This window comes from Juglans microcarpa x Juglans regia, chromosome 8S (genome assembly GCF_004785595.1).
Source record: "Juglans microcarpa x Juglans regia isolate MS1-56 chromosome 8S, Jm3101_v1.0, whole genome shotgun sequence".
NCBI lineage: Eukaryota > Viridiplantae > Streptophyta > Magnoliopsida > Fagales > Juglandaceae > Juglans > Juglans microcarpa x Juglans regia.
The window spans coordinates 17625993-17643031 of NC_054609.1; the positions used below are offsets into that span (position 1 = coordinate 17625993).

The window sequence follows — 17039 nt, forward strand, 5'->3', positions numbered from 1 at the left end:
TACAGAATTACCATGTTTTACATTTTAGCAATTTCTTTTTTTTTTTGAAATCCACTCATTGGTTTTTAAATTTCTGCTTAGGATGATCAATTATCAAGCCAGTTGCCCATATCAGGTGATCTGTCGACGAAAAGGTCGTTTCCTCTGGATAATGAAGAGCCAGCTAATGGTCATGAGGTGGCTTCCAAGCGGTTCCGGTATGGTCCTGACATCCAGTCGGCTTTGCCAGTTCAAGTAATTGATTCTGTGCATGATTCGGTTACTGTTAATGGACTATCTCCCGTATTGCATCGCCAACTGAGCCCTGTGGAACAGATGATTGCCATGATTGGTGCTTTGCTTGCGGAAGGCGAAAGAGGTGCTGAATCACTTGAAATCCTTATTTCAAAAGTACATCCTGATCTGCTGGCTGATATTGTCATAACAAATATGAAGCACTTGCCTAAGACACCTCCACCTTTAACAAGGCTTGGGAACTTGCCAGTAACTCAACAATTGGGCTCTCTAAATACTGCTCCTACAAATTCTGAAGATCCTCCAGATGTCAGTGCACGAGCACCTCTTTCTTCAGCTACTGCAACTAGTTCTTCATTTTCTGATACACCTCTGGCCAATAATCTCTCTGCTGATTCAAAACGTGATCTGCGAAGGGTAAACTTCACGGGCTTTTAGTTGCTATTAATGTTGTGTGTCTCTTGCAGCTATTGAATGTGTTTTAGTTCTTCACATGTTATAATTTTTAGAAACCTTTAAATGAATTCCTAGTGGCTTTTCCAGGATCCTCGTCGGCTGGATCCAAGACGTGTAGTTGTCCCTGTTGGGTCCCTTCCAATCCAATTGCAGAGGACATTGGAGCTGTGCAATCTGAGTTTGACATTAGTATTTCTTTGAGTAAACCCATTTCACTTTCTGTTACTACCAGTCTTGAAAGCCCTTCTACACATCTCATGTCCATGATCAAAAGTGAAGATAAGATTTTGGAAAGTCCATTGGTTTCTGGTGCTAGTCAACTAACTCCTCCTCTTGATAAAACCGAGGAAATTGACCTAATCCCAGAGGTTAATCCCTCTTCAGATCCAACACCTTCTCCAGTTAACAAAGTTGATGAGGACTCAATTGAAATGAAGTTGTCGGATGTTGTAGTGACAAATGGGGTTGATACATTGTCTTTTCTAGAATCCGATCAGCATTCTCCTACTGTTTCAAACGCATCTGCATCTGAAGACACCTGTCAGGATTTACCTCTGCTCCCATCATATGTGGAACTGACCGAAGAACAGGAAAGACGTGTGAGAAAATTGGCAGTTGAACAAATAATTGAATCATATGAGCAGCCATGTGGGACTGAGTGCAGCCAGACGCGTATGGCGTTACTTGCTCGATTGGTTGCTCAGGTAGGTTATATTCTGATTGTTCTTATGTAAAGAGGTAACTTTTGTGTCCCAAATTTGTAAAATCAAGTAGACAGTAAGATTACTCTCTTGAGTAGTTGATGCCAAAGCTTTGCTCATCATCAGTAGCCAAGTGCACCCAAAAAAATATTTTCTCATGTCATAAGTTGGGCGATTCTTTTTTTTTTTTTTTTTTATAAGTAAACAAGTATTATTAATCAAAGAATGGACATAAATGCCAATTACAAGAATCTTAGGCCCTATCTAAGTAGGCGCATTAGCAACAAGGAAATCATGAAGGTCCATGCCATTAAAGTCCACAATAATGGCCCAAGTACAAAGAGTTCTAAAAAAGAAAACTTTAAGCTCCTCCAGTGTTCTCTCATTGTCTTCAAACGTCCGTTCGTTGCATTCCTGCCACAAGCACCACATAATATAGGTAGGGATCATCTTCCACACCGCTTTGATCTGTTGCCTGGCTGGAATAGAAGTCCAGCACTCCAAAGATTTCACCACAGTCTCTGGCATAAGTCGAGCGATTTCTGTTAGCACAAAAACAAGCAGTGGCATACATGCATTGTCTTTGGCATATTTTTATTCACTTCTCTCGGTCATCTGACTGCACATACATAGAACCTTCTCAAAATTAAGTTGTAAAAGGATCCATTAAGTTGTAAACAACCTTTTCATATGTTGAGTAAGAATTGGAATTATTGAATTGAAACTTAAGCTACAGCAACATTCAACTCCAGGATGCCAAATTTTAATCAAGGTGAAAATGCCAGTAGATGCAACTAGCTTAGTGAGCTTGTAAAATTTGTGGGTGTGGATTATAAGTACTATCAAGATAAAACTGGTTCTGGACATGGGTTTTTGAACCTGTCTTTTTCCTCTATAATGCTCTACTTCCACCTGATGTTTCATATGATGTCTACATCTAATTGTATTTACGTTACTTGCCGATAATTATTTTTTCTTCACAGATTGGCACTGATGATGACGTTGTTATGATGCTGAAAGAACATGTTGTCATTGAGTACCAACGCCAGAAGGTATCTTAAGTTTTAAACTTGTAGGTTATCTTTTTGTTCGTTTTTGTCTGGATGACTGTCCCGAAGGTTGTCCATCAGTAATTGTTGTTTAGCATGATTGTAGCTGTTTGTGGGACAGAAATATGTTATCCATGCAATGAATTTTGTTTAACCATCTAAGTTTATTAGCATACTTCAATGAAGATGTATTTGGGAAAAAAGAGAAGGGAAGAATGATAAAGACCAATGAACTTGAGAACAGAAAATGAAGGCTCAAATCTTGGATTGAAGGATTACCAGGAGAAGAGTGATGCCTTACTATACCAACTCCTTGAAGCTGCTATTGTCATGCTTAGTCAATGCATTGCATCAAACATTACGGCACTGCTCTTCAAGCTGAACGTCCCTTATGCTTTTGTCTTAACCCCTTTGAGTTCCACAACCAGGCATTCATTTTGATTGATGGATTATACCTTAAAGTCAGTTTTGCATATAGTTTCTGTTACTCATCCCAGGACTGATCTACTGATAAAAAAGAAGTCATCCCAGGGACCGATCTGAGTTTTACAACTGCTTTCTGGAGACCCTTCATGTTTTAAGCTGGGCATGTTTTGGCATTTGTTTCAGTGGTGGATTGTACCTGAAAAATATCTTAAAAGATCATGCAGATGCTTTTTAATTATTATTCTGGAACTTCTAACAAGTCAGAATACTAATTGCGATGCTTTAGCTTTTGTCAAGTTCTGCATTTAACAGCCTTAGACAGTTTCCCTTCTTTTTTTAGAATATTTTTGGAATATAGGATTGTAATGGCTGAGGGGACTTTTTTAATTGTCTTGTGTGCCATGCGTTCCCTTTGTTTAGAGGACTTAAAATTTTGTAAGTTTTTGTTTGATCTTCACCAGGTGATTTTGTGGACTGTATTTTTAGAAGGAATCGTGTGAATCGATTTCATGAAAGTGGGGAAATAGATAACCATGCAACACTAGGAAGGTGCCTTACAAGTCCTTAAATCAATTTCATGAAAGTGTGGAAATAGATAAATATTTGTTTGCTCGACTAAAATCTATGCAGACTGTATCTTTTCAAGTTTGATTGTCTATTCAAGGCTCCTTTAGTGTCAATTTAATGGTTGAGTGGAAATCCGGAAGAGATTTTTAATGCATTGAGCGTTATATTTGTCTGAGTGGTTAATTTCTTAATTAGATTTAATAGTAGAAAATGGTTTCCAGGGGCATGAGCTTGTTTTGCACGTGTTGTACCATCTGCATACCCTCATGATCTTGGATTCTGCGGAAACCTCTTCAGTCGCTGCTGTTGTGTATGAAAAGCTGCTCTTGGCTGTGGTAGGCACCTTTTGAGTTAGTTCAACCTTATTTCATCACTTTTTTCTCAATATCCTCCTGTTCTTTCAACGTGTGTGTGAAAATGAGATGTATTTACTCTCTTGCAATGTAGGCCAAATCTTTGCTGGACTCTTTTCCAGCTTCAGACAAGTCCTTTAGTAGACTTTTTGGTGAAGTCCCACTTTTGCCTGGCTCTGCCTTGAAACTACTAGATGATCTCTGCTATGCTGATGTCACTGATCATCTCGGGAAAGATGTACGTGATAGTGAGCGTGTTACTCAGGGCCTTGGTGCTGTCTGGATTTTGATTTTGGGGCGACCGGTTAATCGGCATTCCTGCCTGGATATAGTTTTGAAGGTGACTTGGCATATGAATCTAATTGCATTTCTGTGGCCGTTATCTTTTACTTTAGTTTATTGTGTATGATGTTTGTCTGCAGTTCGGAGTGCTCATATCTGACATATAGGACATTATTTGGATGCTGAGACTTTTGAGGAAAAGACTATTTTTTTTTTCAATTTTAATATAGAGAAGAAATTATTGAGTTTCAAAAGCAGTTTTTGGGATGATGTAACACTATCCAGTGGATCTAACTGTTTTTGTAGAGGTTCTATGATATTGTGAAGTAATTAGTGTTCTTAAATGCTGTATTTTTGCCTTAGAGATGATGACTTATCATGCCTTGTACATCATATTGAACTAATTTTTAATTCATATAAAGAGATCTTCATTGAGGCAAACGATCTAAGATTCTATGTACAGCTTAAACTCTTGGATATTGTGAATTTACTTTCGAGCATCAGTAAAGCATTAATCTAAATCTATTGTTCGGAGAACTGTTCTTTGCCTGCTGGTGAGGTCTTCAGAGGGTTTATATGAAAGGCATGGATTGGTTTCTGCTTCCATCGAGGTTGGGGGTCAATGTAATGATTATTGAAGTCCAGTTGCTGGTGTGTGTGTGTGTCTTTAGGATGTGCATATGTATATATTCATGTGTGTTTATATGTATATTTGATGTTTCATTTTCTTCTTGTGTACTTGGGCTTTGCCTTCTCTTATGAATAAAACTTCTCGATTACCTATAAAAAAGTATTTATATGTATATTGATTGATAATTTATTGTATTTCTACTGATATTATCTTTTAATGGCAGTGTGCTGTTCATTCTCAAGATGAGATCCGAGCCAGAGCAATCCGGCTGGTATTTTAACTTGCACCTTATAACCTCCTTGATTCTGTTGAAATGAAAACGTATATCTTCATTGGGGGGATGTACAAAGTCCAATCTGGCGTGTTCTATATGCTAAAACAAAAATGATATAGACACTACCAAGTCTACCATTCCGCATCCTTTGCACAACTAGCTATGTAATATTAATTTTCTTTTAAATTTTACCCAAATGCTGTTTTTACTGATTAAAAAAAATTCTTTAAATTCCTTTTAGTTTATTTGACTTTGATGTGTTTGAATTAAAAAAAAATATATAATTTATGAAGGAGTTGTGTAAAAGTTGTGAAGTACCGATAAAAAAAAAAAAAGTTGTGAAGTAGTTGTATTTGTATAATTTTTCATGCTAAAAAATGCATCTGTTTTTATAATTAAATCTGGACAGGTGGCGAACAAGCTTTATCAGCTAAGCTACATATCAGAAAGTATTGAGCAATTTGCAAAAAATATGTTGTTGGCTGCTGTAGATCAGCATATTTCAGATATAGAGCTTTCAGAGTCTGGAACTGAGCAAAGAGTCAAAGGAGAGGTATCGGTCATTGTTATTTAAATTACTTTTCCTTCATATTTCCTTTTCTACTTTTTTTTATACCTCATATGCAGTATGTTGAAACTCTGAAGGGTTTATTGATGTGAACATTTTCATTATCAATCCTGTAAAGCACTTGGGCTCTGATGAGTGGAGTGTGAGTTAATATAATTTTAACAAGAGCTGGTTTGATCACTGCAAAGCAATTTGACCTTCATCCCAAATCATTTTGTTTACTTACTGATTTTTTTTTTATCGTGTGGATTTCTTTTCAGGTTGAAAGCCAAGAAACATCTACAAGTGGTTCTCAGGTTTCAGAGCCTGGGCCTTCTGACAATAACTTCTCAAGGGGCATGCAATCATTACTGCCCAACACTTCAACTATGTCATTGTCTGAAGCTCAAAGACTCATTTCTTTGTTTTTTGCTTTATGTACAAAGGTTTGCCTCTGTTTGCTTTACCACTGGTGATGGCAGATAATAGCTTTGTACCCTTGATCTCTTGGTAATGCTTTTAAGGATTTTCCTTCCATGCAGAAACCAAGTCTTCTGCAACTTGTATTTAATAATTACTGCCAAGCCCCGAAAGCTGTCAAGCAGGTATTTTTTTTGTTGGTTGCAGTGTGTTTCATCATCTAGTAGTTGACAGATTAGGTTAAGCAAGCTCTTTGTAATTATAGTAGGCCATTCTGTATTAGCCACCTGTCTAATGCATGAAAGCTGACATGGCTCCATTATGTGTTGCAATCTCACATCTTATGCATGGAAAGTTCTGCAGTAAAAGCCTCCACCATCTCAGAAATTTTGAGAGGAAATCAAGAGACGGAAATAGGGAAAAAAGAGAGATTCCGCTTGAATTACGTGAGGTGCACTTGTGGAAAACTCCTTGTTGAGGGCCTTTGCACCCTGGGATTAGTTGGGACTTTGTTTTTGGACATCCGGTGCCAATCAAAAAATAATCAAAAGAAAAACTATCTTGAAGATATTTAGGGTGCAATTTAAGTTGGTTCAAATTATGACCTAGTAAAAGTAGCCAATTGTAAAGAGCTGCCGACTAGTCATTTTGGGCTACACTTCCAATCATGTTGGTCTGATTGGCTCTTCAAGTAACCAACTCCAAAGAGATTGTTGTGGGCAACCATCCCAGTATGAAGAGATTTGAGCATACTGACTTTCAACTCAAACACTATCCTCTCACCATCCTCAAAGGTTATAGCATTACGCTCTTGCCAAATCCACCATATTAGGCGCAAAGGAACCATTTGCCAGACTTCGATGTTATTGTGGCTTCCCAAAGAGAATATGGAGTCCATCCTTTTGTTTTTGTAAATATTGGGTGCTATTGGCACTGCCCTTGTGTAGTTTAATATCGAAGCCTCAAAATGCCTTTGTCAAAGGTAGGCAAATCCTCATCTCGGTGCTTATTGCCAATGAATGTTTGAATAGTAGACTCAATAGAGAAACCCTAGCGTGATTTCCTTTGGAGTGGGTTAGGGGATGAGTTTAAGTTTCACCTGGTCAAATGGAATAAGGTTTGCTCTCCAATTTCTACTGGTGGGTTGGGAATTAGAAACTTGAGTGCATTCAACCGGGCGCTTGCGATATAACATGGAAAAACAAGATAAGTATGGGTGTATGCGCCCGGGGGGGGGGGGGGGTTGGAGTACTAGGGAGGTACAAGGGGTGTGTGGAGTGGGAGCTTGGAAGCACATACGAGGAGGGTGGGGGGTATTTGCTCGACACACTAGAATTGTGATGGGTGATGGATCTAGAATAAAATTATGGCATGATCTATGGTGTGGAGATCGAGCTCTTAAGGACACATTTCCTACAGTTTTCAGGATTGCATGTGAACATGAAGCATCAGTTACTGATCTCATGGAGATGTCCAGTGGCTCAACCCAATGGAATGTGAATTTTATGAGGGCGGCTCATGATTGGGAAGTTGACAATTTTGCTGATTTTTGCAGAACCTTGTATGCCACGAGATTGAGAAATCAGGGCACCGATAAGTTGTGGTGGACACCTGCTAGAAAATGTGCTTTTTCTGCTTGCTCCTTTTATAAGACCCTCGCCAATCCACAACATAATAGCTTTCTATGGAGAAATATTTGCACCCTTTAAGGCGAAATTTTTCACTTGGACAGGTTCACTGGGCAAGATCTTGACTTCGGATAATCTACGGAAATGTCAGGTGATTGTTGTGGACTGGTGTTGTATGTGCAGAAAGAATGGTGAGACTGTGGATCATCTTCTACTGCATTATGAGCCGTTAGATCACTATGGGATGATGTTTTTAGAAGATTGGAGTTAGCCTAGGTTATGCCTGATACATTGGTTGGGCTCCTGGCCAGTTGGAAGAATTTGGATGGGATTCCACAAATTTAGCAGCATGGATGATGATTCCTATATGTATTCTTTGGTGCCAATGGAAGGAACGGAATGATCGGACTTTTGAAGATAAGGAGCGACCATTGGAGGAGATTAGAGTCTTTGTTAAAACTTTGTTCATATGGGCGAGTGTTGTAGATTGTGATGGCTTAAATTTTCATGATTTTCTTGTTTCTATCTCTTCCTCCTAGCTAGTTGTAATCTCTTGTATATCTCCTATGTACTTGGGATATGCCTATTCATATTAATACAAATATCTTTTACTTATAAAAAAAAGTAGACTCAAGGCGGGAGAGCCGGAGCTTTTGTGCGCTTGTGGAGAACCGTCATCGAATTGAAACATGAAGAACCATGGGGAGGATGGTGTTCTAAAGAGTTGAGTGGGCTTTTATGGAGTGGGGTGTGGAAGCATATAAGAAGAGGTTGGGATACACATGCAAGAAATATTCGCTTTACTATGGGTAATGGATCCAAGGTCAAGTTTTGGCATGATGTATTGTGTGGCGAGGCGATAGGGCACTTGGGGAAAACTTATTCACAAGTTTATGGTCTAGCAAGAATGAAAAAAGCCTCGATTGCAGATATACTAATCATCTACAATGGTATTCCCCAATGGAATGTTTTTTTGGCGATCTTTGACATTGTGTATTCCACCGTTTGTCGGGGGAGTGGAAGAAAATATTTTTTGGTGCCCTTCTAAGAAAGGGTTATTCACAGTCCGCTCTTTATACCAAGTCATAACCATGCGTAACACAAATCCATTCCCATGGAAGAGCATTTGGAAGACAAAGGCACATCAAAAGGCAGCATTTTTTGTATGGACGGCTTCTTTGGGGAAGATCCTCATTCTAGACAACTTGAGGAAACGTTGGATCATAGTCTTGTTGTATGTGCAAGAAAAGCGGAGAGTCCATTGACCATCTACTATTTCATTGTGAGATTGCACGACTCTGGAATGAAGTCTTTGCTTGGTTGGGTTAGCTTGGGTGATGCCGAGGAGGGTAAGTGACCTCCTCGCTTCTTGGAAAGACATTCGGGGCAACTCTCAAATTGTATCAATATAGAAGATGGTCCCAATATGCCTATGGTGGTGCATTTGGAGGGAGAGGAATGAAAGAAGTTTTGAAGATCAAGAGCGGTCAATGGATGAGCTTAGAAACTTATTTTGAATACTTTATTCCATTGGTCGATTGTAATTGATTTTCATGGCTTGACTTTTCATGAATTCCTTGTATCACTAAACTAGAACGCTTAGGCCTTGCTCTTGTATATATCCCATATACTTGGGCTCTTGCATACTCTTTTAATCAATAAAAATTTACTGATAAAAAAAAAAAAAAAAAAAACTGACTAGTATCCTTGAACCCCCAGGGGTTGTCTCAAGTGGTAAGGGCCTTGGTCTTGGTGGATGCTCCCTCCTTGTCTAAGATTTGAATCTTCTTGTGTGCAAACAATTTTTGTGGGCCATTGGATAGGGGGGATTTCCTCTTGAATTTTGCTAGGAGCACTTACGGGAAACTCCTTGCCGAAGGCCTGTGCACCCTGGGACTGGTTGGGACTTTCTTCTAGACACCTGGTGCCAATAAAAAAAAGAATAGCATCCCGCAAATTGGTTCTTTCTGTCAATTGTAATTTTGTTTCTTTTGGGGACAGATTGGGGAATAATATTGTTATGGAGATGTTTATACTGATCCCTTAATGTAGTGAACATCTTGAGTAGTCCTTCCCAATTGGCTGCATGCTCCCTATTGTAACGAAAATCTTTTGTTATTACCATTAAACTGAGCAATGTTTGAAAAGTTTGATGATATAAATGTGATATGTTGACTGTCTAATTTTTTCTCTGTAACCTATTTGAATGATCAGGCTTTTCATCGTCATATCCCGATTCTTATAAGGTCCCTAGGGTCATCTTGTTCTGAATTGCTCCATATCATATCTGATCCACCACAAGGAAGTGAAAATCTTTTGACACTGGTAGGTTCCTCTAGTTTTTGTAACATTTCTCTGTTTGAACCTTGAAACTTTTGCTTTTACTCTGAGATTTATTTTACACGAATGATCCTGATAGTGGTTTTGTTTTCTTGCTAGGTGTTGGAAATATTGACTCAAGAGACAACGCCTTCTTCTGATCTGATAGCGACTGTTAAACATTTATATGAAACTAAGCTAAAGGTTATTCTTGTAACTAAAAATTTCTTCTATTTCTTAGTAAAATACAGCCTTTGCCATCTTGGTCCTTATGTGGACTATTTTCCTTTTCAGGATGTCACAATTCTTATTCCAATGCTGTCTTCACTTTCCAAAAATGAGGTTTGTTTCAAATTTTCTTCCTTGTACTATTTCTACTATCTGTGATTGTATATGTTGATTTTCACATTCAATAAATTAGTAATCTGGATGAATGGAAAAACAAAACATCTTCAAGGTAATGTTCATTCATGAGAATATGCCATGGTAAGGTAATTTTTTATGTTTGCATCCACTCCTTAAAAGTAGTACTCAACTAATTGGGGAAAAAAATAGCTGCTTAGTGAATGCTAATGTGTTGGCAACTGGAGATAGATGCTGGTTTGGGTGTGGATTTTGATCATTGTATGCATTGCATGCAGGTTTTACCTATTTTTCCTCGGCTTGTTGACCTTCCGCTAGAAAAGTTCCAGATGGCACTTGCTCACATACTGCAGGTAAATGTGAAGGATTTATATATGATTTTCACAAACGATACCATATCATTTTTTTTCTTTTATCTTTTATTTTTCAAATAAAGATAAGATCTTAAGCATACTACATAATTGTATTATTACTTGTAAAAAATACAAAATTGTATTATTCATAGAAATAGGGTCCATTACATATCTGAAATCTTTTATCCTTCCAGGTCCTATGTTATTTTTTTTCATTCTGATAGAGAGGAAGGGAGGGAAAACAAGACGTCTGTTATATTTCTGTTAGAAGGAAAACAATTGATTCCACATTCCTATGTTATTTTATAATTTTTAGATAGAGAGGGAGACTTCTGTTGTTTCTAGTTGTGGCGAGGCTAATTTAGAGGCTCCTTAACTTTGGCCTGTCTTGTAGAACAACTGTTGTCTGTCTAGATGTTAACCTCTAGGGGTTGGCTCAAGTGGTAAAAGGCCTTGGTCTTGGTGGTATGCCCCTCCAGTTCTGAGTTGATTTTATAAGATTGTGCTTCGTTTCTTTCATCTCATGATTCTCATCACTACTGATAAAATAAAATAAAAAGAAACGAAAAGCTTGCATTCAATCTATTTGGCAGTATACTAAATTTGCTTTGAGCAAAAACATAGATTTACAGTAATAACAAAAAATTATTTTCACCTTCCCACCCTAAGTTAACAAAACTTATTGAGTTCATTTTTGTCTGTGGCAGGGTTCAGCTCATATGGGTCCAGCTTTGACACCTGCGGAAGTATTGGTTGCTATCCATCACATAGCTCCAGAGAAAGATGGCCTTCCACTTAAAAAGGCATGTGATATATATTTTGAGTAACTGCTTTTATTCATCAAGAGACAATCAGTTCTTTTTTTATATGGAAGACATTAAGCTACCACCTGCATGCTTTTTCCCTCCGTCCCATCTTTTAATAGGAGTTATATACCTAAATTTCACCAAATAGAATAGTTGTAATCTTTGGTGTTATTGAAGTGTTTGTGCTCGTACATAAATGTGAAACCAATATGGGCTTGGGATGAAGTTAGAAATAATGGGAAGAATATAGCACCTAGCATGATCTCGTGGTTTATGTGGGTTGCTCATCTTCCACTTCACTACCTTATTAACGATAGCTCAACCCAAATTCAGGATAATTAGGGGTTTGTCTAGGTCATAAGACAGGTTGAAAAATACTTAATTAGGAATGTCACATAATTTTCTGAAGATGAGAGTTAAATTTACAAACTTAAACACACTATACTGTAATGTACTCTTCCTTGATTCCTATCACTTTACTATTTTTCCATTTAGTTTTTTAACGGTAAACCACCCCCCCCCCTCCCCCACCCCAAAAAAAAAAAAAAAAAAAAAGAAAAAAAACCCTGCAGAACGATGTTTGACAATCATATATTATCTTGACAGTCAGCTTTGCTTTTGAGTGCCCAACATCATTGAGATTAGTAAGAAAGCCCAAAGACCAGCGTAGTTTTTGACTGAAAAGTGAAAACTTGGGCCAGGCTCATCTGTTGGTTGGGAAATCTGTGGGTCAGCTGCTTTCTTGCACTGCTCAAAATTTAGCCCAAATCCTGGATCTCTGGTTTAATATTCTGGAGTGTATCTCTGCAAAATGCTTTCAAATTAGCTTGTAGGATTTCTGATTGATGTTAAGCATTATATGTTGGTTGCATGTCTGGTGGTCATGTCACGTGTAGATGGTTATTACAGGTATTGAAGTGGTTGTCGCATGTATGTTGTGTGAAATGCATCAATTTTTACATTTTTGTGGTTCCATTTCATGTTATCAGATAACAGATGCTTGCTCAGCCTGTTTTGAGCAACGCACAGTTTTCACGCAACAGGTCTTGGCCAAGGCATTGAGCCAGATGGTATGTGAGTGCCATGTTATCTGGATGATGTACATTATCTTCAGTTCTTTGTTAGTTGTAATTGTTGTATTTTTCAGGTCGATCAAACTCCTCTACCTCTACTCTTCATGAGAACAGTGATTCAGGCAATTGATGCTTTTCCTACACTGGTAAGATTTATTTACATATATGCTACATTCATTCCATTTTCACTATAGTAATGTCCATGTTGAGTTTGTGTCATAGAATGCATTCAGAATGGCTGCTTCTTTTAGACTTTTAATTTTGATAACCCCGAGGGGCTGGCTCAAGCGGTAAGAGCCTTGGTCTTGGTGGTATGCTCCCTCTTGGTCTAAGGTTCCAACTGTTGGGTGTAAACAATTTCTAGGGGCCATATCCCATCGGTGAAAAGCAGATGATTTATCTGATTTGTGTGATGGGGGACGTGTTACACAGGTCCGGTTAAAAGATATGTTGCGTTTGCATGGTTTCCGGGATTCCGCATCATAAAAAAATAATAATAATTTTGACATCTACCAGGTTGGTAATGCGATAATATGGCTGTGAAATTTCTGCCTTGTTGCAATGATGATGCTTAGTTTTTGAAATTTTGATGAGGAAATATTTTCTGCCTCTTCATGTTACCGCATTATTCTTTATTGATCTTTGTGCATGTTATAAATCTTCTGGGTGCATTTTTTTGGGAAGTGATTGGTGCACATAGACGTTCTTACTGAAAGTGCAGGGAATTGCAACTTTTTAACTGTTCATGAACAGAACAATAAAATTGCAGGTGGCATCACTGTTTTATAGGATTTTCTCTCCTCGTTTTACCTGGAATTTGTGGTATTTGTCACTTTCAATGACATGACTCGTTCAATTTGAATGCGTTATTTGTCTGTGTGGTAGATACAAATTATGAATGAAGAATAATTTCCAACTGTCATGTTTGCTCTGTTCAGGTTGATTTTGTTATGGAGATTCTTTCCAAACTTGTGACTAGACAGGTAAACTTGCCTAACATGGAGTTGGGTTTTCCCGAAGTATACATTAAAAGATTCCCTGTGCTCTATGTTTTACAAGCTCATCCTTATGATTAGCATAATTATGGTACAAAATGGTGTGTACGATTTGGGTGCAGGTGTGGAGAATGCCTAAGCTTTGGGTTGGCTTTTTGAAATGTGTGTCGCAAACGCAGCCACATTCGTTTGACGTGCTGCTACAGGTATCATATAATCTAAATTCGAGTAGTGCTCCTTGCCTTGAATTTTTGTTCTCTCCATTTAACTTTTTCCCAATTGTTCTTTGCAGTTACCGCCACCACAACTTGAAAGCACTCTGAACAAACACTCTAACCTTAGGGGTGCCCTTGCTGATTATGCAACCCAGCCGAGTATTAGAACTTCAGTACCTAGGTACATTTGTCTTCGATTTGATTAACTTTCCACCTTGTATCAAATGAATCTGGCTTATGCAAGCCAGGCAAATATTTTAAAACACCTAAATACAAGTTAGGAACTAGAATAGGATAAGCAAATCATGAAAATTGTCTCCATTTAATACAAGAGCCTTTGCCCAAATACACAAAGTACTATAGAAAAACTCTCTCAGGTTTGGGCCTTAGATGAGACACAAAATTCTCATTTGATCTCTTTTCATCTCATCTCATCTTATTCCCAAACATAATTGACATACAAAATTTTCAAACTAATCATTATAACTTTTTCAAACTTTCAAATAAAAAATAAAAAACAATTCCAAATTTTTCAAATCCCCAAACAAAAATAATATTATAAAACTATATAATTATAATATTTTAAATTTATAATATTGTTTATTCAACTTTTTCTCTCTACCTTCCCAAAACTCAAAAAATACTCAACTCAAACTATCTCACTACTATTCACAAACTATTCTACTACTATCCATAAAATTTTCATATCATCTCACTCTCCGAACAAGCCCTAAGTTCTCCCATCGAAAATCCAAAAATTCTTAGCCACCTCGCAATGAAGAAATAAGTGGTCAAAATATCCATGGTCAAAATCTTTCCAAGGGATGCAACCAGCAGAAAAATGCAACCTTACTATGCACCTTAGATCTCCAAATGCACTTCCAAGGAAATTTATTAACACAATGATAAGTCAATGCTTATAGAAGGAGCTAACCGAGAATCTGGAATTTCCTGCTTTGACCCACAGCAAACCATCCTCTCTTCCTTGAACAATGTTCATATCGTATAGCCTTCCAAAAAAATCAGAAACAACATTCACTTCCCAATCATGCACATCTCTTATAAAATTTACATTCCATTGAAGAGTGTACCAAAAAAAATAAAAGAATCGGCCACAGCAGCTTCTTGAGCCCTTGCAATCCTAAAGAGGGAAAGAAAAGTATTCTTAAGAGCTGTATCCCCACACCAAGTAACATGCCATAAATGAATGTGGAAATTTAATATTTAACTGGTGTTTATGGAAATTTTGGAGTCCTTCCCACGCCTCAGCAAAACTTTTAATTTTTTTCACAAGGCTGTTCAATAACAGATTGTGGAAATTTAATATATTTTATTTGAGGTGTCATAAGGTATCTTTACCTTCACTGTGGGTATGCGTCTTTCTGGATCTACGAATTTTAACTCATCTAATCTGTTTGTAGATTTGCTTTTGTGGGATTTTTTGTGGCTGAAGCATTTCTCTTTAAAGTTTGGCATGCAGCCCCCCACCCCAACTCCAGTAAGCGAGCGAGAGTATTTGGTTAAGCGAACTCAAATTAAGTGCAAAAGCTTAAAATCTAGAATTCCTAACTTAGGTTGAGATTTGGCCCTATAAGCCTTATAAGCTTGTGAAGGCATTTCTATAAGCCTTATAAGCTTGTGAAGGCCAGAATGAAATGGTACAAATTGTTTGAACTCTTGTATTAGAACATTTGTTTTTCTGGATTCAAATTATTCAATAATATTACTCTTTCTGTTTGTGCATGGTGTTTCTAGTAGTTTATTACATCTGAAAACGTTCTCCTGATGGAGATATATTGAAATATCTGAAGGCAAATATTAGAAATAGGCTTATCTGTCAGAAATGGTTGACATTGTTGTAGTTTGGTTAACCTACTACTTATAAAAAAAAAAAAAAAAAGGGTGGTTAACCTACCGGGTTTTGCATTTTGGCAGATCGACACTAGCGGTTCTTGGTCTCGCAAATGATACACACATGCAACAACCTCGTGTGTCATCATTGCATTCTACTGAAACGAGTTCTTCAGTTCAGGGAGCAACTTCAACATGACAAGAGAATCTGAAGTTAAGCAAACTGACGAGCAATGTATGGATGGTCAGGGCCTTAGTCCCAATCCCAAGGTTCCGGATATTGGTCCCAAATTTGTTAGGGCAAACTCAAAAGTGTCAAGACATTGGTCCCAATCTGAAGTTCAAAGAGTGGCCGATCACTTGGATATGACTGCTGACCTGTGGAACCAAGATGAATCTTAACCGTCGGGGTGGGATTCTGATTCTATTACCAAAAGAATCCTCCCTCCTGCAGCTACCCTGCTGAATGTAACATGCTTTGTGTTTTAGGAATTATATTTCCATTTTTCTTTTGTAGCTTCATTCTTTCAAATTTTGTTTTTGTTTTTTTAGCATTCTGCCTGATTTGGGTGGTTTGAGTAGATGTTCGATGTTGAGTAGCCGCCGAGAGTACTGTTGGAGCCGATATCGGCCTCCATCCATGTGTAAAATAAGTTTTCATTTTCTCCGGTTATCACCTTCCATATCTTGTATGCTACATTTCAATTCTCGACTTTTATCTTCTGCCGAAGAATCTGGTGCAGGTTTAAACAGATGGGGGGGGGGGGGGGGGGGGGGGGGGTTTGTGCCTTGTGGGAATTATCCTGGGATGAGGTGGGGGGTTTGTGGGGAATTATCCTGGGCTGAGGTGAGTTTCAGGAAGGCTAATGTATTACGTAGGGACTATAATTAACTTCATAATGAAATGTACTGAAGTTAAAATAAAAAATTAGCCTGCATAAGAGCAGCTTCCTATTTCTCAAGATTCAGACTTTAGAATTTGCGTACTTTAAGAATCAAATATTTATTATTATATAAATATCCATATGAAATATAAAAATTCTAGCTACATTTTTATGGCTAAAAAAAATAAGTTACACATTTCAGGATGGAGATGGAGACGTCAATAAATCGGATGGGTTTTTTTTTTGAAGGAAAGTTGCCACAGGAATAACGATGTAATTATTGGTATTTTTATTCTTAAAATATAATTATTCAAGACTTAGGGTTTGGTTTGTTTGGATAGTAAAATAATTTTAGATGAGTTAAATAAAATATTATTAGAATATTTTTTTTAATATTATCTTTGTTTTGAAATTTGACAAAGTTAAATTATTTATTATAGTTTGTGTTTAGATAGTGAGATGAGATAAAATGAAATGAGTTGAATAAAATATTATTTTTTAATATTATTATTAGTTTAAAATTTGAAAAAGTTGAATTGTTTAGTATATTTTATGCAAAAATTAAAGAAAGTTATAATGATGAGATGATTTCTGTATTCAAAGAGCCTTTAA

At 37.4% G+C, this 17039-nt stretch overlaps 2 protein-coding genes across 3 annotated transcripts in view; both read left to right on the forward strand.

The window, feature by feature from the left end:
- Positions 1 to 918, forward strand: part of LOC121244027 — a 12898-nt gene extending 11980 nt beyond the window's left edge. For both annotated transcript variants that reach the window (XM_041142072.1, XM_041142073.1), the window contains exons 8-9: positions 82 to 651; positions 778 to 918. In XM_041142072.1, coding sequence (XP_040998006.1) covers positions 82 to 651; positions 778 to 891 — 684 coding nt within the window. In that variant the 3' untranslated portion in view covers positions 892 to 918. The remainder of the gene's footprint in view (positions 1 to 81; positions 652 to 777) is intronic.
- LOC121244026 (symplekin-like) lies at positions 810 to 16261 on the forward strand. The gene is made up of 19 exons (XM_041142071.1): positions 810 to 1394; positions 2375 to 2443; positions 3655 to 3768; positions 3881 to 4126; positions 4923 to 4970; positions 5383 to 5526; positions 5802 to 5966; positions 6063 to 6125; positions 9783 to 9893; positions 10008 to 10091; positions 10182 to 10229; positions 10529 to 10603; positions 11311 to 11406; positions 12399 to 12479; positions 12557 to 12628; positions 13421 to 13465; positions 13600 to 13683; positions 13770 to 13873; positions 15628 to 16261. The coding sequence occupies exons 1-19, from the start codon at positions 948 to 950 to the stop codon at positions 15740 to 15742; spliced, it is 2211 nt and encodes a 736-aa protein (XP_040998005.1). The 5' UTR covers positions 810 to 947; the 3' UTR covers positions 15743 to 16261.
- Positions 16262 to 17039: the final 778 nt, after the last annotated feature.

Coding starts and splice junctions, on each gene's coding strand:
- LOC121244026 (XM_041142071.1), top strand. CDS start 948: ATGTCCATGATCAAAAGTGAAGATAAGATTTTGGAAAGTCCATTGGTT. Junction 5,967..6,062: donor TTTTTGCTTTATGTACAAAG/GTTTGCCTCTGT, acceptor CCTTCCATGCAG/AAACCAAGTCTTCTGCAACT. Junction 13,684..13,769: donor CGTTTGACGTGCTGCTACAG/GTATCATATAAT, acceptor TGTTCTTTGCAG/TTACCGCCACCACAACTTGA.